Source organism: Pinus tabuliformis, chromosome 3_2 (genome assembly GCF_031772625.1).
Source record: "Pinus tabuliformis cultivar Carrire ecotype Pingquan chromosome 3_2, CPIR1, whole genome shotgun sequence".
Taxonomy (NCBI): Eukaryota; Viridiplantae; Streptophyta; class Pinopsida; order Pinales; family Pinaceae; genus Pinus; species Pinus tabuliformis.
In genome coordinates, this window is record NC_142302.1 from 1103878499 (window position 1) to 1103906031 (window position 27533).

At 37.7% G+C, this 27533-nt stretch overlaps 1 protein-coding gene across 2 annotated transcripts in view; it reads right to left on the reverse strand.

The window, feature by feature from the left end:
- Positions 1-27533, reverse strand: part of LOC149184523 (putative DNA helicase MCM8) — a 328833-nt gene that overhangs the window by 20534 nt on the left and 280766 nt on the right. For both annotated transcript variants that reach the window (XM_089417565.1, XM_089417564.1), the window contains exons 15-16: positions 5516-5686; positions 4915-5028 (exon numbers count right to left, since the gene is read on the reverse strand). In XM_089417565.1, the coding sequence (XP_089273691.1) occupies positions 4915-5028; positions 5516-5686 (285 nt within the window). The remainder of the gene's footprint in view (positions 1-4914; positions 5029-5515; positions 5687-27533) is intronic.

The following is a 27533-nucleotide window of genomic DNA, read 5'->3' on the forward strand; positions in this document are numbered from 1 at the left end:
CGACAACTGAATCCACTCTCTTTCGGCAACTCGCTCAAGTGTTTCTAGCTATTCGCACAAGCTTTTGCGGCTTTCTCTGCAAATAATTTGGCCTTCTATCTCCTGCCACTCTAGCACCAAAGAAACACTGGAAAACTCTCTAGAATCTCTCCCAAATTTTATGTTGCTCCCTCTCTCTGATGCTCTTTTGGCTCGAACTCTTCCCTCGCTGAATACTGCCCATTGGGAAATTCACATTGCCTTGCTTCCTTGCTAATTCAACACGTTTATCTCCATCCCATCAACTTGCTCTTATAATCTCTTGTTGGAGCATCAATGGCCAAGATATAATCGTAATCGATGGCTAAGATAAATTTGACTACATCAATACACTTTTCTATAAGTCTCTAGAGCAAAAGTCCATTACCTCAATTAATACACATTAATTAATCAATTTTCCTAAGTTAGACTTTGGAATTTTTAATTATTGATCAATTAATTTAATTGGGAGGTTTCTAAGTGAAACCTTTTCTGGGTTTCGAAGATCTCGTGTTCTTCAGTCTCTCTGACACCTTAGAGACTAGAACACCTGTCTGATGCTATCCAAAATCCATAAACTAACACCAAATTGATTTACAAGACTCCTCAAGGCTGCAGTGGTTATTACAAAACTTCTTCTCATAAGATAGGCATCTTAACTCGTGCCTTTGAGGGGAGCAGAGGCCTCTTTTAATAGTGGCTAGAGAAATGTCTAGGAGGGTTGGTTGAAATCCAAAAGGAGGGAATATTTGAAGCCGACTAGAATTGGAGGGCTATTTGAATTATAAAATTCAAATTCTTTTGGAGCTAAAACCATTGCTAACCTTAGGCCAACTTTAATATTGATTTTAATTCAAATTTTGATGCCCTCAACAAGATATCTTAGCCACATTATTTAATTTATTTTTAATAATAAGATCTCATTGACTTCAAGATTTTGCCAGCGGATAATAAGTCGCCACATCAACCATTTGTTGGGGCTTTTGACCACAAGGTGGGGGCATCAACTTCAAACAAGCATATCTCTCAAACCATGAGGATCCTCATCACAAACCACATACTGTCAGAATGGGTATGATGAGGAGAATGCAATAAAGATGGTCTTGACCATAGTTTTAAAAAACGGACGTTTCGAAACGGAAACAGCCGATTTGGTCCGTTCCATTGCCCTCCAGAGTGACTCCGTAAAAAAAACGGCTCGGTTGGCCGAGTCAGCCATGACTTGGCCGAGTCATGGCTGACTCGGCCAACTCGACCGTTTCCTGTACTGACTCGGCCGAGTCACAAACAGCGGCCCGTAACCCACTAAAACAACGATTTAACATTATTTTAATGAAATTTTAAGGGGTTTGTTGATTGGTTTGGACTTCAAGGTGTTTTATGAATTAGCTAAATGTTATTTGGGGTCCATTTCCCCCTCCCAAACCCTATTTAACACATTCAAATGCTCTCTACTATTGATATGCTATTCAAATTTCATGGTAATGTTAAATTCTTAAAGTAAAAGTGACATTCTCCTTAATCTTCATTTTCATCCTTTTACTTAAATTTTTAACATTACCATGAAATGACTCAGGATGTTTGAGAGTGGTTTTGGCCTCATTGGATTTCATATGGAGAAAGTAGAATTGTAGATTTCACTCAAAATCCAGCAGACTTATCAGGATTTCAGGATTGGAGGATTGCAATGTTTCCATTGAATTTTGTCATGTATTAGGGTATGGAACTCGTATTTAATCAAGAGCACTAATCCCTCTATGTACCTTGATGTTAGTGACATTGGTTGTTGAACTCCTCTGGGATTCGCTCCCAAACCAGGTGCTTCTGAAAATGTCGCTCCCGCTCCCGTTTTCGCTCCTGATCCCAAGTAACACAAAGAAGAGAAACCGTTTGGATCAAAAACGGTTAAATGATCTAGTTTATGTCCAATACAACCTCCGGCTCAGACGAAACCATTTGCTGAACAAAAGACCTGATTCAAATCCCATTGTGTTGGAAGACATTGATCCAACATCAAATTGGGTAGTGGAGAGTCGTCCAGCAGAGTTTGATCCTGATGAGGATCTTGATTTAGATTTAGATATCAAGACATCAGTTGAACTTGAACATGCTATTCAGTTGAATGCAGATCCCAATCCACCAGCCTCAATCTCACAGCCAGCAAGGACTCCAGTTGTAGGTGCTTCCTCTGCTCAGCCACGACAGAAGTGCAGCCACATATCTACTCTATCTCAGCTTGCATCTGCTGCAGTTGCACAGCCTGCTAGTGGTACCACTTCTACAGCTGCAGTTGGAGATGATGATGATGAGGAGGAGCCATGAGCCCCCCTGTTCGACTCTGATGATGATCCAGAGATTGATCGACATGATCTTGGCTCCTCTGGCAGTAGCTACTAGCCAGTAGCTGTAGTACTAGTACTGGAGTCTGGTCACAGTTTACTTTTGTTGTAGAGGCCATTTCTAGCCTCCTTGGTTATGTGTTTTTTGTTTTGAGTCTTTGATCATGTATGACAGTTGATTATGTATTGCCATTGGGTACCATTTTGATATAATGGATTGGTTCATGAGCCTACTTTGATCATATGTTGTCTTCCATCTATATTATAATGCTGTGTGTTTGGAAACATGAATGAAAATCTTTAAAATTATGTTTAAAATCTTTTTTTTTATGTCTTTTTATAAAAAAAAATATTTAATGTATTTTTTACAATGACCGAGTCATTGAAATCGAGCCGGCCAAGTCATTACCATTTCGGAGTCGGATTCGGAGTCGATCCTTGGCTGAGTCGGAGTCAGAGTCGGAGTTTTAAAACTATGGTCTTGACTCAAGAAACCATGATTTGCCATGTCATTTTGGTCAACAAAGGCGGGGCATCTTTTGGTGTTGTTTGGGTTCATATCATTGACAACCACATTTCAACAAGCTTAGCATCTCAAACAAAGACAAAGCTCATTAGGGCAAACAGAATCGACTTCATCCTCGGGGCTGCCATGGGTGTAGATGATCAATCTTCTTCAAATGTAGAATAAGATATCTTTAAGAGTGGCCTCATGCTCTTTCTGTTCACCAAAGCTCTGATTCCATGTTGATTTTCTAGTGCAATCCAGACTAGTACAAATTTTCAATCTGATAACTACTTCTAATGATACAATTTGACTTCTTTATAGCATTCCAATCATCAAGTAGTTATACATGAAAAATTTCAACCATAACAGTAGAGAAGCAGTATAGATCATACTAAACAATAAGACAAGAGACACCAGAAATTAGGCCAGCAGCCAGGGCAAAACCACAAGGGGAAAACCCAACAAATCTTTCCTTATGAGAGAGAATTCAGTTCTTCAAAATGTACATCAGAATATTCAATCAAAACATCAATCTCTGACCTCAATGTTTGCCAAGTCAAAACCAGACAAGGGAGAGAGAAATAGTCAACGTTGGTTCATAATCAAAGTCTGCAATAGAGGGGCCTAAGTGCCACAGTCCTTTGCTTTCCCACAGAGACAAGTACCATAGATATGAGTGATGCCACAAAACTCAGATATGAGATGCCACAGAGCATACATGAGATGCCACAGAATTAGGACATGAGATGCCATGGAACTTCACATGAGAGATGCCACAGAACTGCATGAGAGATGCCATGGAACTGCATGAGAGATGCCACAGAACCGCATGATAGAAGCTACAGATCCACATGAGAGATGCCACAGAACCTCATGAGAGATGCTACAGAGCTCGCTTTAGACGAGGTGCCACAGGCCTTAGCTTGATCGACCGAAAAGATTGCCACAGAACTCACTTTACCACAGGGAAGAGGAACAAAAAGAGTGCCACAGGTCCACAAGGTATAGAGCCTCAGATCTGCAAGATATAGAGCCTCAAATCCGCACAAAACAGAGAAATAAGAGATGATCTGAATCTGCCCATAATAAGAGCGAATAGTCTCAATATATAGTTATTCGTCCATGCGAAAAGATGTGTCTCTTGGGCAGGCCAACATGATCTAGGAGGGCTGACTTGGACACTTTGTGGAGTAATAAACCAATTATTTTAAATTCGATTTTTTTCTTTTTGATTTTGCTAATGAAAAGACCAACCATAGCTACCAATTTTCAACAGAATATTGGGTGAGGCACTTGCATAGTGTTTGGACTATATTGCTTTCCTATAAGCTGAGAATGTTTGCTTGGCTTATCATTCATTAGGGGATTCCATCTAAGGCCAAGTTAGCCAAGACTTGTTTATTGGATGGCCTTTTCCTTTTTCATCAGTGCCCCAAGATAGTCAAACATCTCAAATTGTCAATTTTCCAGGCAATGTTTGAGTTAGTTTGAGGATCATCCCATCGTGTTTCTTCAGGGCAGGATTCATTAGCAAGCAATTCTGTTTGGAGATGGCTGTGTTCCTGTTTGTGGGGCTTTTCCTCAGCTTTGGTATTGCTTGAGGATAGCAACCCTATTTGTTTTGTAAAAACTAAGGTGTAAGTTTATTTTTTATCATGAGGTTAGCTCTTTGGCTGCTTTCAATTCGGTATGGAATGATGAGGTTCATAATCAATTGTTGGCAAAAGGAGCTTTGCTGATCAAAGATTCCCAATCTTTGGATCACAAAATGTACTCTGCATTTATTCTGCATTAGTAGCTTTTCAAAAGACATTATAGAGCTCATTATATATAGCCTTTTACTTTTTGTTTCTGATTGTAAATATTTTTCTGTAAATATAAGAAGTATTTTTCAGATGAAAAAGTCTAGATTTTTAAAGTATCATCAAACAAAATATATAAGACATTTTGGAAACTGTGCACCTATTTCAAGAGTCTTCAAAAAAATGAGTTACAATATTAATCCATTAGTTTCAAAGAGAAAAATGCAAGTTCTACACAAATACTAACCTCGTATGTTTTATGTCCCTTTTTAATCAAGTACCCAGCACTATTCAGATTATCAATTAGTGCATCCACGTCTGGAACTTTAAGGCTTATTTCATCCGCAAGAATAAAAAGCTCCTAACCAACCAAAAAAGTTAACGGTTACACACTGCACTTTAAATAATAATTCCCACTGTATAAAATTAGAGGAAAATTATGCAGAGAAGACAGTTGAGAATGGAAATAACTATTATCTTCTAGTAACTACAATGTTTATACTTCATATAATAAATTTTTCATATGGAATGCTATGCTCTAAACCAACTAGAATTATATATTGCCACCTACTGCAAAATAGAGTAGGACTGTCTCAAAACTATCATGGAAGAAGATATAGGTAGTTGCTTATAACTTGTTATTCCAGCAACTAGGCATTCCAGAGTGGTAGAAAACACAGCAGGAAATTGCCTTGCATCAAAATCGAGTCTAAAAACAGAACGAAACGTTGACATCCACAATTAAAAAAAAACAACAACAACAACAGAAAGACTTATACTGAACAGTGAAAATTCAGGAGTTCCCACAAAGACAAGACGTATCAAAAGAGGAAGAATATGATACTTACAGAAATTGGGAAGCAGGCATTCTGCTGTAATTCAGACTTTTTCTGAAGAGCACTGAGAAAGCGTTTGGCCTCTTTTTGTTGGCTCATTCCACCACTGCGTGCAAAATCCACGCAACCATGCTCATCTACAAATTTGTCATATAAAGATTCTTTCATAATTTCTACGACATCCTGTACAAAATATTGTAGTTAATAGGCATTTCGTTGCTTTCAATTAAATTACAGAATCCTCTAGGCTGTAGCTCATGCACTGATTACAAATCCTATGACTACATCGACTAAAATATTGTAGCAAATGAACTTAGCATATGGACACCAATTGTGCCACTCATATTTGTGGAGAATGAGATAAAATTAAACATTCGAAAATATTGAATTACTAGGTGAATAAATAAAATTAAAATATTACAGATGGATGAAGGAAATAAAAAAATCGAAGACAAAAAAAAATAGTACAGTCTGAAATAAGTTCCGTATTCACTAGAACGAATGCAGTTTGACCCTTCTTAAAATTCAAGATATCAAAGTTTCCGAAGATTTGAAAGCTATGATATTGTATTTCTGTCGAACAATGGCACAACTAAGTAATAATTGAATCAATTACATGGAATCCATAACATTCAAGATGTTGCAATAGCTCTGAAAGTACTATGGGAGGAAATGTTGCAGCAACAAATTCTAGAGAGAGGAAACTTGTGGCGCTTTCATCAATTTCTGGTTTTGTTTTCTATTAGTTTCAGATGATTCTCTCTGGACACTGAAGTTTGTAATCCTCTAATTTTGCTATTTCCAGTGAACGCAGGTTCTCCAAGCTTGATTTGTCTTTCTTGTTGTGGAGTAGATTGTTAAGATCTGTTCGGCCTCTGAGTGGTTAATTTTAGTCTTCTCTATGATCAGCGAGACTATTTTAGACTCGGCCCTTTAATGGCTGTTTTGATGCTTTCCAATTTTGGCTGGAACTCGTTAATTTTGGTGTTAATTTCTACGCTCCTATGTTTAGTCTCCTATATGAGGAACAGCTGTGCTTTCCAATTTTGGCTGGAGTTCATTCTAGTGTTAATTGTGGTGTTATTTCCACTCCTATGTATAGTCTCATATATTTGAGGAACAGCTATACTGGTATAATGTTTTGTTTATATTTCTGATATAAATACAATTATTGCTTTTTTCGATCTGAAAAAAACAAATTCTAAAGAGAGGAAACTTGTGGAGGCCGAGTGTCTTGGACTAAGTTACCAGGATTAGGATATGGATACAGATACGGATTTGGATCCGCTAGTCTTTTGAAAATCCAAAATCCCGACAAAAAAAATATAATAATATTTTTTTTTTAAATTATAAAAAACACTTCAGTTTTCAAAATGAAATACTCACTAAAACCATCAAACACTTTTATAACTGAAACCATTAGATATATCATAAATATGAAACTTGAAATACTCAAATGATGAAAAATGATGCATCCTCCCTGGTACAAAGTAAAAAAAAGGATCATAATATCAAAAATGATAAAGTAACAAAAAAATCATAATATCATAAATGATAATAATAAAGCTAAGTTACCGGATCCACGGGGTCAAGAGAAGGAAACACGGATCCCGTATCCGAACCGGATCCGCGTATGATCCGCCAGGGTGGCATTTCAACGTCAAACAGAACCACGCCTGGTATTTAGGGGACGATTTAACTGGTTTGGTGGCATTCAGTGGTTTTGGAGACGGAATGGGCGTTGACAGCCCACTACGGGAGGTTGCCTGGTCGAGCACCATGAAACCAGCAGCTAACACGGGCGTACACTACTATGGCAGCTACATAAACAAGCTGCTAACCACTATCTCGCTTGGCAAAGTTGCTGCCAAAGCACAGATGGGATTGGTTAGGCACGCCGCCTTCTGAGGATTTTATAGGCTTGTCTTCGAACCTATCAAAAGTCTTATGCTAATAATACCACCCACCCTCTTGGTTTGCGGCAGATCAGGCAAGCTCTGATTAAAGCAACGTTTGTAAGCAAAAGTCATCCCATGCTTGGAGCGGCAACACATCGCAGAAGGTAGTGTGGTCGGGGTGTCAGCAACACGTCACACTTTTGGCAGCGCAACAGTGGTTTGGTCGGGGCCGTGGGCAGCTCAACAACGGTGACGCAGGCTGGAGGGGGCGTAGGCATTGGCAGCAAGTGGTTTTATTAAGTTTTTTTAATTTATATTAATATTTCTGCATGCAATTTTAATTAATATTTTATCATATTCTATATATATATATATATAGTATTATTAATATTTCATACGACAAGTTGTTTTATCGAGTTTTTTTAATTTATATTAATATGTGTGCATGTAATTTTAATTAGTTTTTTATTATAATCAACATATGGTATTATTAATATTTCATTTACATTAATTTATAATGTTAATTATAAATCAAATATAATGGATCCGGATCCGTATCTTGATAACTTAGTAGTAAAGAGATTTACATATCCTCAAATGGATCCACATTATCTTCCACATATTGCAACTACATCATGAATAGATGATGGGGTCTTGGAATGTAGGAAGTTGCATCAATAGGCTACACTGGTGGTGGAACAATATCCTCAAGTAGGTTGAGGTGAGTCATGGCATTCAGTTTCAAGTTCAAGTCAGAGATCTCAGGCTCCACATCCCACATCCTCAAACCTTTTTTATACTCTGGTTCAATATGTGATAGAAGAAGAAAGTTGGAATGAACATACACAAGATCCTTAGCCTTTGTCGCTCCCAGCTTGTTTCGCTTCACTGAATGGATGAACCCATATGTACTCCAATTCCTCTCAGCTGACGAGGAACTAGTAACCTGTGATAACAACCTGGTGACTAAAGTAGAGAGATGAATGTTATCCCCACCATAGAAGCCCCACCAAGTAATAGGATCAAGATGCCCTCCATCATCCATAGCTAGTGGGTCTTAAAAGCTACAAGTAGATTGTACAAACCCTCCAAATTCTTTGCGTACTTCCATTGCAACTCTCATATCTCTATAAATTTTCCTCAAAGTTGTCTTGTATCTTTGTACCACTTCAGAATCCTTGTTTGACGCTGTTCTATCCAGTAAAGACAAAATTTTGGAATGATAATATTTAGAGTGCAATGCATATGCCAAAAGGTGTAATGGTGTGGTCATTTTGTTCCACCTTTCTGTAACTATGTCCTTCACTAAATAATAGAATGTTTTATAAGGGTCATTTTCACTTGCCTTGATAATTTCCTTTATCCTCTCCAACATACTATCACTGTTTTCATAAACTTCCCCCAAGCAAGGTGTATCTGTGTCAAATGCCCTGATTAAAGTCAAGATTGGTTCAGTGAACCGCAGAAGGTATTGAATCTTATGCCACCATGCATCATCAAGAATGATGGACTTGATTTTTTGCCCTCTATCAGAAGTGGAAGTCCTCCATGATTCCCAAAGAGGGTCAATGACCATTGCTTGTAATGCTTGTCTCACTTCCACAAGCCTCTTTATGACGAGAGTGTGGGAGGCAAAACGGGTTTCAACAACCTACAAGTTTCAAAAAGTCAAATCTCAAATGAGAAATCATATATAAATTTGTTATTAAAATTAATAATTTCCAATACAAATAATATTGATTAAAAAAAAAGTACCTTCAGTAGCTCCAACTTTCCAAAACCCCGATAAATGGCTTGGGACATTGAATGATTGGTTATGAACATTTGGATTTCTTTTGCCGCTACATATATTTCATTAATCCATTCAATCTCACAAATCTTGGCAAGCATAAGTTTCAATGAATGTACTGCACATGGAGTCCAAAAGATGTGATCATATCGACCCTCCACAATCAAACCTGTAACTTCACAAACCTATGCATTGTCCGTAATGACTTGGACAACATTATGTGGCCCCACACTTTCTATCGCATCAATACGAATTGTGGATATGAAAGATGCATCTTTCTCTATTCCACTGCAATCAACAACCTTAAAAAACATTACCCCTTGGAGGCATACTGCAACAATATTGTTTAATGGACGGTTTTTTTGGTCTCTCCATCCATAAAAAATGATGGACACACTTGTTTCTGCCCATGTATCCCAGATTGCCTTTAGTTGTCTATCCATGGATTGTCTCTCTAATGCCAATAAAATAGTGCCGACCTTTTCATATACAGGGCTTTTGTACCCTTTTGGTGCTTCATTAACAACCTTAATCATTTGTTGCCAATAAGGGGAATGCATCAAATTGAATGTTAGCCCATTTGCATAGATGCAATAAGCTACATGTTCATCGGCTATGTCTCTACCTTCATTATTGAAAATTGCTTCAAGAGGGCCTAGAGTGGGCCTTTTATTAGTTGTGGCAGCAAGCCTAGATGGCAATCTGCTTAGTTGCAGAGCTCTGCACAAGGTGTTTTCTCTTAGCGAGCTTCCTATCAGCAGCTTCTTGCAAAGATAAAAAGAATTTCATTTTTCCAGAACTCAAACCTTGGCCAGGTTTGCCATTTGCATCTTTTGGCCTAGTGCATACTTGCACCCCTGTGTTAGTTTGACCAGTGGGCTCACTCTAGTATATGAGTCATTTTTGATATCTTGGCATTCATTGCACTTCCATTTAAATGAACCACCTCTGAGATTTTTTCCAATAATCTCCACATACTACCATAGAAGAGATTTTGGATGTGTTTTGATGATTTCCCCTTCACTCTGCTCATGGTGTGATGGTTCCATAGTGATAATGGTCTATAGGTTACCTTACTGCATATACAATTCAAATTATAATATATTAATATTATCATCAATACACAATTAAAAATTAAAATACACTTCATGTAACACAATATAATTTACAAGGTCATGATATTAAAATAATAACAACGCCTCAACATATGTGCCATCACAAAAGTATAATGTAGCACTCCCACGAAGACATATGGTAAGGTATCCCCATCAAAATAAGTTCAAAAATCAAACACTGACCTTTGATACTCTAAAGTTTGCTTTCGTGAATTGAACTCTACAACTGAATATGACACTGAACACCCATCTATACCACTGTACGATGTAAACTAATATGGACATACTCAATCGATGGAAGAGGCATATGCTAAAAAGATATGGGGGACTAAAGATAGGTTTGTTGCTCTACAACATAAATCAAATGGAAGTTTGACCTTCATAACAACTTGATGGGCATTACAAAACATAAACTTGACCTTTTAACAGCTTGCTGGCAAAAATCAGACATCTATAACAACCACTGTGTATAATATTTGACCTCTGCAGTAACTCGTTTACTGCCCAACACAAGCCAAAAGAACCGTACAATGGCAACCCTTATAGACACATGAATTTGGATTTATGTTTTGGACAGAATAAAGGCAGAGCATACATACTATGTCATGTTGGAGCAACAGATTTTGGTGATCATCATCAGGGGGAGTGGGAGTTCAAGCCTGATCTTCTTACAGGTATTCTTCAAGGAGATATAAAAGCCCAATCACAACAACATTTTTTACACACACGACAGAATTACAATCAGGATATGGTAAGGTATCCCCATCAAAATGAAAAGAATAATATGGTGCCTCCACATATGTGCCAATGAAGGGGCCCTTATAACTCCAAGAGAGATATTTTCTGAACTGCCTATACACAGTTGTATTTAATATATATATATAGATATATATATATATAACCATTCTAAACCAAATAATTCAAAAACTAGGTAGTGCCAACCACTATATGTGACATTATGCCCTTGACCAACCTTTTGTTCCTAAATTATAATCAGACCGATTGGTACATTTACAAATTATAATCAATTCGATTGGTAACAGCCCACAGAACAGATATCTTCATGTTATTCAGCCTTTCAGGATAGATAAGATACCAAAAAAATTGCAGGATGCACATGTCAAACAATGAATCAAAAAGATTCCACTCTCACAATCCTACCTTGGTTGATCGAGCCAAACACCGAAGGAAACCGATGAATGCTGGCCAAACAAGTGATTTAATTTAGCGTCGAGGGTACCTTGGTCGGTCGAGCCAAATGCCGAAGGAAAAAGATGAATGTCGGCCAGACACTTGTTCACTCAACACTGTGCCACCTGTCACGCCAAACGCTAAGCATTAAACCCCTGTTCATTGTGCCTACGGCAAACAAGTTCATTGTTCTGAAACTATGAGTTCACTAAGCAAAAAACCAAAATTGCGAGTTCACTGTTCTGCTTATGCAGGGTGCAGACAATGAGAGTTGAGACAAACAGGGACCACTACGTTTTAAAGTTTAACGAGTTGCATGACACCTAATTTCCGAATCTAATTTCTAGACCTTTTCACTTTCGCTGCAATTTCCGACTTTTCCTTTGGGCGGTTCCAGCAAGGAGGGTGATTTAGGCATGGATCAATTTTTGCGACGAGGATACGTTTCCGAGCTTACAGTGATCCGCCAGCTGTAATTTTGGCATATTTCAGCGGATCCGAATTCGGCGATCTATCCTCTCCCTTTGCTGGATCCGGTAATGTAGATCTTGGAACGTCAAATTTTCAAGGAGGTCTGAGATCCAGAGCTTGGAGGCTTGCGCAAGGGGTCATACGAGACACGACGCCCGCGCAACTGAGGACAAGAATTTCATCCAATGCGAGGGCCATACAAGGCTAGGAGAGAGGAGGTTGAATTGTAGATTGGGGAAGCCTAATTTTCCAAGAGCCAAATTTTCCAGCAGGCCGAGTTTTTCCAGGGGACTGAGATTTCCAAGTTCCATTTTCTGTATAAATTCTGTAATTATTTGTGGGCCATTTTCCTTAAGGGAGCCCTTATTTATTCTAAGTAATAAAAGTGAAGGATAAATTGGAGGGTTCGAAATTTCGACTATGTCACTGATTTTCTGCTTGTGCTTCTGCTGCATTTTTGTTGTTAGAACATCGGTGTAATTTTATTTAGCAATTTCAGAAAATTAGTTTACTAGGTTAAATAATTCCTGGGTATAAAGTATTGTTGGAAATATAAATCAAATCTGGTATTCAGGAATTTAACACAAACAACAATAAAATGTGAGCAAAAAGATATATTCATGATCTAGAAGTGCAGCTGTACACATATCTTAAATTAGATATCAAATATTTTCAGGGTACAAATCTCTTAAGTTGTGTCTCTCATTGAACAAGAAGAATTTCTTTATTGAAAATGTTGTTGGGTTTTTCCCCATAGTGGGTTTTCTCAGGATAAATCTTGTGTGTTGTGATCTCTATTGTTCTGCGTTTCTATATGGTTGAATTTCTAAAATATAATCACTAAATGATATATTGGAATAAGCTAAAAGAAGGTCTATATCAAAAGTAATTATCAGAATTTTAGATATATTGTGTTAATCCTAATTGCACTAAGAAAATCAACAGTTCTAAAGGTTGAACGAATTTCTGGAGGCAACCATACGTATTTCTAGCCCAACAGTGTGAAAAGCCAAGAAGTGTGAGATACCGAGAGAGAGGAAGGATCTAGTTGCAGAGGGAGATAGTTAATCTCCAGTATATTTTGCCAGTAGAGATCAGTGTTTGCTAATGCCTTGCCAATTAAAGACAAGCAGTTGTAAATTCTCTCAAATTGCTGAAGGTAATAATAAAACCCTCATCTGTTGCACTGGTTTTCCCTTCGGGTTTTTTCCAGGGACAATTGTCCAAAAATAACGATCTCATAATTTTGTGTGTGCATATTTTCTCAGTTCTAGTTTTTATATTCTGCAACATTTTTATTATGAAGATTGCAATTGTGAATTTGTTATTATTTGTCATAGAGTATTTTACATAAGACAAATAAACTGCTAAAGTTAGGAGATAAATATCTAGTAATTGCAATCGTGGAAATTCCACACACATACCCTTTATCCTCCAAGGCCGATGTTGACAAGAGGTTCTCAGTTAGTCCTGGAACATAGAGCACTTATGTCACTTTGAGGGGTTTTCCAGACTCCCTCTAAAACGTGACAGTACCGCAACCTACAACCTTGTACTTAGCATCATTTGCCCATCTTGATGTGGAGATCAATGTCCTCCTCCCACAACCTACCAAAGAATTCATGCACCCTTCTCATATGAAAAGAGGCACCAATATCTATGTACCACTCTCTTGTGGTCACTAAGCTTAATAAGCATGCAATGAGGTGAAAAGCATGCAATGAGGCTGAATTCTTCCTCAAATTTTCTCGAGAATTCTTCAATCTTCGTTCATGCCACCACCTATGACTTGGTATTTTTCTTCTTCTTCTTGTGAAATTGACTCGCAAAATGGCCCATCTTGTGATAGGAGAAACACTTCACTTTACTATAGTCCATATCCTTCATTACTTGGAAGTCGCTTCACTACTGTTGGAACCCTTCTTCTTGGGCTTGCTCTCGCCTTTTCCAGCAAGCACTAAGTTGTCCTCTTCCTCATTCTTGGATGCACCACTTTGCTGAGGTCCCACTAATGTTTCTTCCTGGATGAAGTCATCCCACAATTGCTCCCAATCAACGAGTTGCTCCCTCACCACAATCCCCTTCATGAAAACATCCCACTGCTCCATGAATCCATTTAGCACTATACACACCAATTTTGGGTCTTGTACGATATCCCTCATAGCTGCAAATGTTATTTTTTTGTAGCATCGAACAAGTGGTGTCTAAGAGGCTAAGGAACACGAGATATCCAAAACTTAGAAAAGGTTTCACGAGAAAAGCCTTAGAAACACCTCAATTAGATTAATTGACCAATAATTAAATATTTCCTAAGTCTAACTTAGGAAAATTGGTTAATTAATTCAAATAAATTGAACGAAATGAAATTTTCTCTAGAGACTTCTAAAAAAGTGAGTTTATGGAGTCAAGATGATCTTAGAAATCAATTGAGATGTGATTATGGTTGTTGGTTGCCCAATAGAAGATTATAAGAGCAAGGTGGATGTGGTTGGAGAACACACAAGACACAGAGGGAGGCAATGCGAATTAGCCAGTTGCAAAGAGCAAGGCGCACTTCCAACCAAAGAAAGTTAGTAGCAGGGTTTCAACAGTGAGAATTTTCAAAGAAATTCTCAGGAGGTTTTCTGGCATTCTAGTGTGACGAAGGGAGGCCGAGTTTTCCAACAGAGGAGGTTGAAACAGCTAGTGTGAGTAGCCTGTTGCCCCAGTGCATGTAGCAGGAGCAGTGTTTCACTTCCAGTGGTTAGATGAAGTGTCAGAGGAGGTGCAAGTACGTTTAGGTGCAGAGGCAGGCAAATCAACTTGTATGGAAGTGATCCTGGAGGTTGTGTGAATTATCCTGTGGCTACAATGCGCATTCTAGGCAGACATTGCGAGTGTCAAAGAGGAGAGTGAGTGGCTTGGAGAAGGCCAGATCAATTTGCTGAAGGGAAAAGTGATTTCCCAAACATTTTCCAATTGAGATAAAATTGTTGGAGCTTTGCCAGAAAGGCAAGCATTTGTAATTCTCTATTTTGCTGAAGAATAATAAATTCTTTATCTGTTGCACTGGCTTTCCCTTCGGGGTTTTCCCGGGGACTATTGTCCAAAAATATTGGTATCATATTTATTATGTGTGTGCATTATTTTCTCAGTTCCAATATTTTATTTTCCACAACATATTTTATTTGTGAATATTTGGAGTAGTGAATTTATTGATATTTGTTGTAAAGTACTTCACTGAAGACAAATAAACTGCATAAGTTAGAAGATAAATATCCAGTAGCTACAGTCATCGAAATTTCATGGTACCAGAGCACATCTGAACAAAGCAGATATAGAGCAAGGTTGGTGCAGATCAGAGAGATCAATGCACTGAAGAGCAGATCTGTGTAGGCCAGTCAACTAGTGTGTGTTTCAGAGGAAGTAGTTGTCAAAATTGGCAACTAGCGTCAAATTTAACTTTGGACAACTCATTTGATTGAAATAATGATTGCACTAAATTCCTCTTTTCGAGAGGACGAAAATCGGCCTAAAGTTACCAAATTTGGACAAGGAAAAGTGTAATTTTGAATTATGAGCCACCTGTGCATATTTGATCAGGTCAGCCCTAAAGCAAATTGGACACCCTTGGAAGGCTATAAATACAAGTGACCTCTACCTCATTTGAACATCATCATCATGGATTATTCTTCTATTCTCTTTCTTGTTTTTGGCTCACACAAGTCTGAGGTAGGTACACGGAGAAATGGGTTCGCTCGAAGGTGAAATTGCAAGGTCTGAAGATCATGCATATTTTTCTAGGGTTTTGTTTCTCAGTCGCAAGCTTACCAAAGGACAAAATCGACTGGTCGCTAGCTTGCAGGCTCAAGGGAGCGACTGAAGCTTCTAGTCGCTCAAATGCCCACTTGCTCCCTATGACTGGGACCTAAAGTTGTATTTTTTTATTAACCAAAGCTTTTGCTCGTTGACCGCAGTGTTCGGATTTTAATCGCAGAGAGTGACAGTTCATTACAGGCTTCTAAATTAGGGTTTTTGAGTATGATCATGGTTGGGTTCATCTCATGAATATTGTTTAGTTGATTTTTGTTGGATGTTGTATGGGTGAAGATATGGATCATTGTACTCTCTTTTGTTGAATCATTCAATGACAATCTGATAAGAAGAAGAATTTGAAAGGGTTTTCCCCATAGTGGGTTTTGCCCTAGTCTCCAACCAATCCTAGTTTTTCTATGTGTGAATGTTTTTCTTCTATTGTTCTTTTATGTTTTGCTCCAATGATGATGATGATATTGTTCTTTCTACATAGTTGCATATGTTGCTGAATAATGATGTAAATCTGAATAATGTTATGATATTATGTGGTGAATTTAATGTGTAAATGAAGAAATGAAATTATCGAAGCAAAGAACAATATAGCCCTAAGAAAAAATTAGCATGGTATCAGCGCTGGGCTGAAGAAAAGTCATTGAAGATCACCCCTATAAAGACACCTTTGATGGAAGCATGAGAAGATGGAGGAGAACCTAAAGAATTCTAAGGTTTGAAGGAAACCCTAGGCAATTTGTGTATAAGGTTTGATGGATATTACGAGATTAGGGTTTGGAAGAAACCTTGGTCTATGGCAATGATTTGAGATACACAATCTAGAAACCCTAGCATGACTAATGTGAATATGTTCAAGCACTTGCGTCAGATTTGATGAAGGCCTAGATGGGATAGTCTCTATTAGGCCTAGTTGTTGATAAAATTGGTTGAAACATTGAAGGCAACATTGTGATATGGACAATGGACAATGATGGCTCTTGAAGGTTGGTTCAAGAAAGAAATGATCACCTCGCATTGAAGATCAATACTTTTCGATTTATGGTGCTCCTTTATGTCTTTACTTTTGTTTAGACTTATTGATTTGATTATTACTTATACTTCCTGCATGTATATGTGAGTATTTGGATACCTCTAACTTCTTGATGAGATGTGATAAGTGGATCCTTCTTGAGGATCATCTGAGATGCAAGAAAAGATGTCTAGTGCAGGAAGAAAAGAGCTACAGTTGTCCATGACAAAGAAGTTGACAAAGTGCTCCCGTTGCCAATGTCAAATAAGAAGGTGCACAAGTATTTGAATACTACAAGGTATGTATGGTGTATCGTTTCAATGTTATGTCTCAACTACAATATTGAATGGCAAGGTAAGCCCTAAGATATTGTGAAAATTCTATCACTGCAGCAACTGATTTATTTTACCTACTTATTGCACAATAAGTTATTTATGAAATCACTTCAATAAACATTAAAATAAATACTGCTGCAGTTATCACACCGTAATACAGAAACATACATATGCACAAGCATTAACACATTGACACAGATATTTTGGACAACAGTCCCTGGAAAAACCCAATGTGGGAAAACCGGTGCAGCAAGGGAGGATTTTATTATTCAACAATTCTTCTGTACAACAGGGTGCCAAACTGGCTTACCCACAAAGAAAAATAATTCTCCAGCACTTCTCCCAATCCCAGCGTCAGCCCAACTGACCTTTGCATAGCTCTCAAACCCTTTGCGTCAGACCCTGCTTGACTGCACCAGCTCTGGGCCTCTCTATGTCACTCACGCAGGCCCAACAAGTGACTGCGCAGTCTTCTGCTGCCTCTACGTCTGCCTCTCCTGCCTCTGCGCTGATCTTCAGTGGCTAATCCTGCCTTTCTACTCTGTACTTGCTGCCTCCTAACTGCTCACCAAACCACTGGTTCAATTTCTTAGTTAACCCCTCTCCAGAAATTGAACTGACTGGTCTCCCTTGGTGTGTTTTCCAAGTGACCCTCAAGCCTCCTCTTATACTTTTCTCATTGACAAATCAACGATCGAGATTAAGTCCCTAATCAATGGCTAAGATTAGATCTGGCTTGATCCATGACTTTTGGACCATTCTAACACAGTTTTATATTAATTCACATTAATATTCTATTTTCCCTAAGGCTAGACTTGGGGACTCTAAAAAATATTAATTATTTTAATATCTCCCAAACTATTTAGAATCTGCCCAAACCCTTTCTGGGTATTGGAGATCTCATGTGCTTTAGCCTCTCCACCAATTTTTGTGGCTAGAGCACATCCGATGCTACCCCAAATCAACATCCTTCTTAGCGAGGACTGTGCTCTAGCAATACTCCTCACTGAGTATCACACTGATCATCCGCATCGGTCCTTGTGCTGATGCTAAGCCTCCCTGCTCAACATCCTTTGCACTGCTGCATCCTGTACTGCTACTGATGGCTCTGCTACTGCGGCTGTTGCATTTGTACGACAACTCCATCTACATCCGTGCTGTCGCTGGTCCTTTCTCCCAACACTGCAACTCCCTCTGCATCCTTGCAATTATAACTCCCATTTCTGCTACTGAAATAGGTTCTTTACCATCCCCATCTTTCCCTTAAGTAGTCAAATTTTATCCTTCCAAGGGCCTTGGTGAGGATGTCTGCCACCTGTTCTCCTGTAGAAGTGTAGTTCAACTATATAGCTCCTCGTTGGACACAATCCCTGACAAAGTGACACCAGATATCAATATGCTTCGACCAATCATGAAACACTAGATTCTCAAAGAGCTTGATGCAACTCTGACTATCACACATGATCTTGGTCGCCTCGATATTCCTTTTGAATAGGTTCACAAGCAGTTTTCTAAGCCATATGGCCTCACACAAAGCTGTGCTTGCCGCCATATATTCTGCCTTAGATGAGCTCAGGGCCACGGACTTTTGTTTCCTACTACACCAGGTGGTCATTCCTGATCCAATGTTGAAGCAGTACTTAGAGGTACTTTTCTGATCCACTGAACTTCCTGCCCAATTTGCATCAATAAATCCACTCAATCTGATATCCTTACTCTTGGTGTACAAGAGTCCATAATTGACTGTTCCTTGTAAATACTTGAGAACATGTTTGGTTGTTGCCCAGTGCAGCCTCTTCGGTTCCACCATGAACTGACTGAGGGTGTTGACAAAGTAACAAATGTTTGCCTTGGTATTGACCAAATACATCAGGGACACTGTGAGTTGCTTGTATAGGGTGGGATTGACATCCTTGTCTTCTGATGCATCAATCTTCTTCCAATTGGTGATCATTGGCATAGCCATAAGTCTATAGTCCTCCATCCCGAATCTTTTCAGGATTTCTATAGCATACCTCCTTTGCCCAAGGAAGATTTCTCCCTTCTGCTGCCAAACTTCCAACCCTAGGAAGTAGTGCATTCGTTCCAAATCCTTCATATCGAATTCTATGGCTAGATTTTTCTTGCAGTCCCCAATGAGTCTGGATGATTCTATCAGAAAGAGATCATCCACATACAATACTAAGAAAGGCGGCTTGTTCTCTATAACCAGATAGTAGAGATTTGGATCCGCGCCACTCTTGACAAACCCCATTTTTTGCAAGTAGCCATCTATTCGACCATACCATGCTCTCGGTGCATGTTTCAGCCCATACAGGGCTTTCTTCAATCTGCATACATGAGACTTCTTCTCATGAGTTTCAAAGCCCTTTGGTTGTTCAATGTATACCTCCTCTTCTATTACCTCATTCAGAAATGTCGTTTTGACATCCATCTGATGGATCTCCCATCCCATCTGTGCTGCAAGAGATATCACGGTCCTAATAGATGTATACCTAGCTACTAGGGCAAAGGTCTCCTCATAGTCAATCCCTTACTTTTGAGCATACCTCTTAGCCACAAACCTGGCCTTGTATTTCTCAAAACTGTCGTCTGTAGCGTATTTGATTTTGTAGATCCATCTTGAACTTACCATTGATCTGTCTTGAGGTCTTGGCACCAACTCCCAGACATCATTTACCATTATGGAGTTGTATTCCTCTACCATCGCATCTAGCCAAACCTGATGTTGAGCTGCCTCCTTGAAACTGGCAGGCTCTCCATCCTGAGCTACTAATCCCTGATATCTATCTGGTTGTTTTCGCTCCCTCTTATTGTTTCTTGGCACACTGATGAAGTCGTCTGCATCTCGCAGAATCTGATGAAGTTCCCTGCTAGTTCTTCCGTAGGTGCTTCTGTTCGTTTCTCCTCCTCATCCTGAGAATCTTTCTGTCCTGAAGAAGAATTCTTTACTTCTGTTGGTTGAAGAGGCTTAACCAACGACTCCTCTTTCGACTGCTCCTCGGAAGGCATCTCGCGAGATCTTCTGAAAGCCCTATCCTCCATGAACTTTACATCTCGTCGTACTACTACCTTCCTGCTCCCTGGAAGATAGATTCCGCATGCTTTAGCGTTCTCGCTATATCCATCCAGATATCCCTTTTCCACAGTCTGATCCAGCTTCTTCCTCTTTTCTTTGGGTATGCGGCAATATGCTAGACTCCCAAATATCCTGAAATGACAAACTTTAGGTGTCTTCCCTGTGAAGACTTTCTCTGGAGTAATCTTGCCCAGTTCCTGATGAGGAGTCATGTTCTGAACATAGACTGTTGTGTTGCATGCTTTTGCTCACACGAATTTTGGCATATCCTGATCATACATCATGGCCCTAGTTGCTTCTACAATAGTCCTGTTCTTTCTTTCTGCTACCCCATTCTGCTCCGAATTATATGGAGCTGTCCACTCTCTTCTGATGCCCTCAGCGCAAAAGTCAGTGAAGTCCTTATCAACATATTCTCCACCATTATCTGAGTGCAAAACTTTTATTTTCTTCCCAATCAGACTCTCCACTAGAGCCTTGAACTCCTTGAATCGATAGAAAACCTCATCCTTGGTTTTCAGAAAATAAATCCAAGTTTTCCTTGAGTGGTCATCAATGAAGGTAAAGAAATACTCAGCACCACTAAGAGCTTTGACGGACATAGGTCCATAGGTATCAGAGTGTATCAATCCTAGTACACTCTTGGCCCTGTGTTTGCTCCTAGGAAATGCTACCTTGGCATACTTTCCTAGAACAGATATCAGAGTATCAATCCTAGTACACTCTTGGCCCTGTGTTTGCTCTTAGGAAATGCTACCTTGGCATACTTTTCTAGAACACATCCCTGCATACATCATCTCGTTCCGTACTCAGATTCGGAACTCCTGTTACAATGCTCCTGAGAATTCTCAGAGCTCCGTGGTGCAAGTGACCCATTCTTCTGTGTGAAGCAAACAAAGTTCCTTCTAAAAATTAATTACTCCAAAAAACTTGGAATATAAAGATATCCATGAGGATACAAATATTATATATTAAACGTGTGAATAAGAATGAGAATTACAAATGAGAACGAGAGGCTTGCTTATATATCAAGCGTCTCTTCATCAAGAGTCATGTCTCATTTAGACATGCCCCTTCAGCGTAATTACTACTTAACTAATAATTAATTATGATTATTATCATTTACATTATATTTATATTATTTATATATTTTATTCGTTACATTTCCTCCTTCCTCAAAAAGCTTTTTCCTCAAAGTTTGTCGATGAAAAAGGCTTGATCTCTTTTTCTGCTTCGAAAGTCTTTCTGTCTTGGAACAATCATCTTCGTTGATACAAGCTGATATGATCTTTTTAGTGACAAACAAAATTGTCGCATTGAGAATGGATCAGACCATCCCAGAATAATCTTCTGTATAGTATTCTAATCACTGGAATTTTGTAACGACTTGTTAGCATAAGACTGGATTGAGATCACATCACTATTATCTGGAACATTAGTTTGTTATTTCTTGTCTGAATGGTATTGATACGTAGCATGGTTGATTGGTCTACTCTCGTGATTCGGATATCAATATGGAGTTTTTAGATTTTCTTCTGGCGAAGATGTTGTTGAATTGGTTTGGAACATTCACTTAGGATGTTCATTGTTTGAACTGCAACATCTAAGTGTGTCGTTTCTTCAATTGACTTGTCTTCTTGAGTAGTCATATTCACTGGATCGGTATTTGTTCCCTTATTTTCAACGTGAATTGTTGCAACTGTAGATTTCGATACTTCTTCTTGAGTGAATTGTTCTAACTTATCTTTTAATGCTTTCTTATCATCCTTAAGTTTCTTAATTTGATTGAGCAGACTTTGATTATGGTTTCTCAGACTTAAAAGTTCTTTGGTTTTTGATGCATCAACTTTATTTTCAATATTTTGACTTTTAAGTTTTTCATCTGTTAGATCTCTGATTTGTTCTAATAAATTTTTATTAAGGTTCTTTAAACGTAAATTTTCCTCTTCTTGTTCTGATAAATGTTGCTTGAGTTATTTCTTTGAGACTTTAGTCTTCTTCACTTGTGCCAATAATTTTTCGACACGGTCCTTGAGACGAGAATTTTCTTCGTCCTTTTCCATTATTTCTTTGTAATGCATATCCACAAGTCCAACATATTGTTGCTCAAGCATTGTGATTTCTTGTTTTACATCTCTTTGGAATTGTTTTTGTTCATTTCTTAGAGATTCCATTTTTTTTCACTTCTTTTATCTTCCTTCTTCTTTTTATTTTTCAACAATTGATTTATTTTTTTTTTTTTTCTATATATATTTTTTAATTTTATATATTCTCTTAATTTATAAAATATATTTCCACTTCTCTCTTATAAAAATCTACTATATATATATATATATATATAGTAGATATGACGTGCATGATATGACGGCTGGGGCGGATGGCTTTCGCACCCCCCAGTCGGGATCGATTCCTGCGGCGGTGTTTCGTTGAGGCCCCCACGATTTGGTCATCTGCTGGCTTCGGCCATATGAACGATATTTGTAACGGCTATGCCGTAAAGAATTCTGCTGGCTTCGGCCATATGTTGTAAAAATCTGCTGGCTTCGGCCATATGATGATTTTCTCCCTGAAAAAAAAATAATATATATATATATATATATATATATATATATATATATATATTCAAATATTCTCTTCTTCTTCTTTTTTTCACTCTTTTAATAAATTTTTTTATATAATAATAATAATTTTTTAATATATAATTATAAATTATATATATTATATAATTATAAATTATATATATTATATAATTTTAATTTATATATATTATAAAATTATAATTATAAAATTTATATATACTTTTTTTAGACCCACTTTTCCTTTTATATGTAACTATATAAGGCTTATATAGTATCATTTTTTATAATTATAATAGTATTTTTTTTTTCTCAGAAAAATTGGATGAGACGTGACTCTTGGTACGGTCACAATCTTTAGATTTGAACGATTAAACTTATTTATATCACACATTTTTTCTCCAATGTTATCAAAATATCTTTTACTTTTAAAATACCATGGGTTGTTTCTAAAACCACGGGCTTCTCCACGTAAAAAATTTTAAATATCACTTGGTATGAGATTTTGTATCCCTTTTGTTTTTTATTTTACTTTTAAAATACCATGGGCTATTACCATGGGTTGTTTTTAAAACCTCCTGTAAAAAGTAATATTTACCTTTCACGTAAAAGCTTTTGTATCCCTGTTTTTTCTTTAACTTTTAAAATACCATGGGCTATTACCATGGGTTGTTTTTAAAACCACGGGCTTCTCCACTTAAAAAGTTTTAAATATACTTGATATGATATTTTGTATTCGTTTTGTTTTTTCTTTTACTTTTTTTCCTTCTTTTTTTATTTTATTTACTTATATATATATTTTTTTGGTTAATTTTTTTTTTTTTTTAATGGCCAAGGGCCTAGAAAAATGGAGAAAAGGAGAAACTCCCAAATTCTGAGCAAAATGCTTCAATTGTACGGCAAAAGATTGACGAATCTGGATAGCCAAGGACCTAGATAGGAGAACGAGCTCTGTGTACCGATTAAGCAACCTAGAGGACCGAACTACTCTGATACCAAATGAAGCGAACAAAGTTCCTTCTAAAAATTAATTACTTCAAAAAACTTGGAATATAAAGATATCCATGAGAATACAAATATTATATATTAAATGTGTGAATAAGAATGAGAATTACAAATGAGAACGAGAGGCTTGCTTATATATCAAGCAAGTGTCTTTTTATGAAGAGTCATGTCTCATTTAGACATGCCTCTTCAACCTAATTACTACTTAACTAATAATTAATTATGATTATTATCATTTACATTATATTTATATTATTTATATATTTTATTCGTTACACTATGCCATAGTTTGTTCAAGTCCTTGTCTCCATTACTACCTATTAGTGCCATTGGCGATTCTAGTTGCAATCTATCCAACCGATTACTTTTGATCCTGATCTGCACTTTCTTTTTCCAGCTCAAGTGTTTGATGTATACCTTCTCTTTGATGAAGTAAACGTCATAGCCCTTGCCTTGTAGTTGCGACACGGAAAGTAAGTTCATCCCCAATCCTGGTACATGCAATACATTTGTAGCACGAAACCGTTTTCCGATTCTGTTTGAAAAACTATGGTACACTTCCCTAATGGAGTACACTTTGCCTTGTTCCCCATAGTGATTTGAAAGTTCATCTTCTCTTCTCGATATTATGAAAAACACTCCCTGATTCCCGTCATATGCCACGAAGCTCCATTGTCTATATACCATACCTCTGATGATGTAGCACTAGTCATACACGCCACTTCTTCTTCCAGCCTGGAAGCCAACATAGAGAAGTCGAAATCTCTTTCTCTTGTGCAATCTTCTGAAAATCTGTGTGAGTCCCCTGATGTGGATACCTCTGCATCGTGGTCTCGACCCATAACTGATTTTCTCTATCTATCTTTGATTACTTGCTTTGATACCATGTGAAAATTCTATCATTGTAGCAACTGATTTATTTTTCCTACTTATTCCATAATAAGTTATTTATGAAATCACTTCAATAAACATTAAAAGAAATACTGGTATAAATATCACACCGTAATATAGAAACAAACATATGCACAAGCATTAGCACATTGACACATATATTTTGGACAACAGTCCCCGGAAAAAACCCAATGTGGGAAAACCGATGCAACAAGGGAGGATTTTATTATTCAACAATTCTTCTATACAATAGGGTGCCAAACTGGTTTACCCACAGAGAGATATTTCTCCAACACTTCTCTCAATCCTAGCGTCAGCCCGACTGACCTCTGCGTGGCTCTCAAACCCTCCGCGTTAGCCCCTGCTTGACTACGTAGTCTGTTGCTGCCTCTGCATCTGCCTCTCCTACCCTTGCGTTGATCTTCGGTGGTTGATCTCGCCTCTCTGCTCTGTACTTGCTGCTTCTTGACTGCTCACAAGACCACTGGTTCAATTTCTCAGCTAAACCCACTCCAGAGATTGAACTGATTGGTCTCTCTCAGTGTGTTCTCCAAGTGACCCTCAAGCCTCCTCTTATACTTTTCTCGTTGACAAATCAACGGCCGAGATTAAGTCCTTAATTAATGGCTAAGATTAGATCTGACTTGATCCATAACTTTTGAACCATTCTAACACAATTTTATATTAATTCACATTAATATTTTATTTTCCCTAAGTTTAGACTTAGGAACTCCAAAAAATATTAAATATTTTAATATCTCCCAAACTATTTAGAATCTGCCCAAACCTTTTCTGGGTTTTGAAGATCTCGTGTCTTAGCCTCTCCACCAATTTTCGTGGCTAGAGCACATCCGATGCTACCCCAAATCAACAGATATGATGAGTATATCGCCTTCACAAATGGCTCATGTATGCATATGAAAGTAAATTTGATTCATGGTACTTATGATGAGATGGTGCACTTGGTATTGGACAAGTATCTTACATTCTATTAAATCATGATAATGTGAAAATTCAGAAACCTGAATCCTATTGCAGCGACTGGAAATTATTCTACTAATTGTTAATTAAATTTAACAATTTATTTGTTGTTTCCAACAGCAAATACTGAACAACTCACACTGCAACCTACACAAATAAAACTGTGGAAGAATAAACACTAGAAGAAATGCTAGCACACACACAAATTTACATAGTTTTTTTGGACAAATCTCCCCGGAAAAACCCAACTTGGGAAAACTGGTGCAGTAGAGAGGGTTTTATTTTATTATACAATAATGAAATCTGAGTACATCTATGGATGCACAACTGCCAATCCAAACAATAAGAAAATCTAGCAAAGATATTCCCTAAGCAACCCCGGCACTCGTGCGTCCCTGCACTTGCGCTTTCTTGCACTTGCATTCTTGCACTCGCGCGTTCCTGCACTTGCGCATTCCTGCACTAGGAATAACTCAGTCTCTTGTTGTTGCCTCTCCGGATCTAGAAATCTTCCTTCGAATCACTGTCTCTACCCCTCACTGACACAACGTTCCTCTCTAGCTCGAACTCTACTGCAACTAGCTCGATCTACACAAGGAATTGCTACTCAAGTGTACTCTCCAAGTGCCCATCGACTTCTTCTTATAATCCTCTATTGGAACTCCAATGGCCTATTGACCACTGGAGTGACACCTAATGATTATATGAAGACTCTATGCCTAAGGATGATCCAAAAAATAGTTGTACCATAATATATCATTAGTCAACAAAGTTTTTTAACTCTACTTCTATCTTCTCATCGTCTTTATTGTATCCAGATTCCACACCCTGCGGGGAATTATAATAAGTGATACTAGTAATGATGAGTTTTTGAGTCTGTAACAAACCGAATATGTTGGAACTCGAACAACAAACGAATAAACGTTAGAGTGTTTTTTTTTATTTGGTTAATTATCCCATCTTTTTCAGAGGTGGATAATTTTTTAGATTTTTCCACTCACTTTTTACCCCAAAGTCGGGATGACGGTTTGAAGCTTGAGCCCCTAACACATATTAGTGTCTAGAGTCGATGTATATTACCATACTAGATCACACAAAAAAATTGTGGAATTTGGCTAGGTCTAAGTAGGATTTTTTAATAATTAAAAATTTATCACAAAACGAGATTTTTTAATTATTTTCTATGTAATGATGTAAATAAGTGGCCTTAGCAAATGTCTGGAGCGTGTGACTATTCGAAATTCATCTTCAAAGACTCAAAATTATCCTAGGACCCACTTTGGGGGTTAGAAAACAACTTATGGTCCCTCAAAAGCCGATTTTCCGAATGATAGTGGCAAAAATGAGAAAAATTTTCACAAAAATTTGAAAAATTTATAAATTTTTCCAAAGTAAAAGAAAATCAAACAAGTGACATGGCAATTCCAAATGAAATTCAAAGATGATGTGGCAATCATGTGGGGCCCACCAAGCAACTGAAAAGTCAATTACAAAGTCAAAAGCAATCCAATGGTCCAACGTTGAAATTCACAAAGCAATGAAATGTTTGAGTTTCAAAAGTTATTTTAATTTAAATAATTTTGGAATTAAGTGCTAAGCATGTTATATGAATTTGAAGCACAAATAAAGTGAGCACCCCACCTCATTATAGTGTATGCATAGTTCTGGAAATTTACGCACATGCTAAAATGAATTATCCACGTTGGCCCAATCAACGCAGCATCTACAACAGCATATTGGAAATCAATTTTACGTGAAGATAGTTTACAGCTCCTACGCATACTCAACTAGAGAAACCTCCACGCAAAGGGCTCCACACTACAAAGATGTTTTTTAGATACACATATCTCTCGCTGGCAGCTTCCACGCAGTCTACTTCAGCT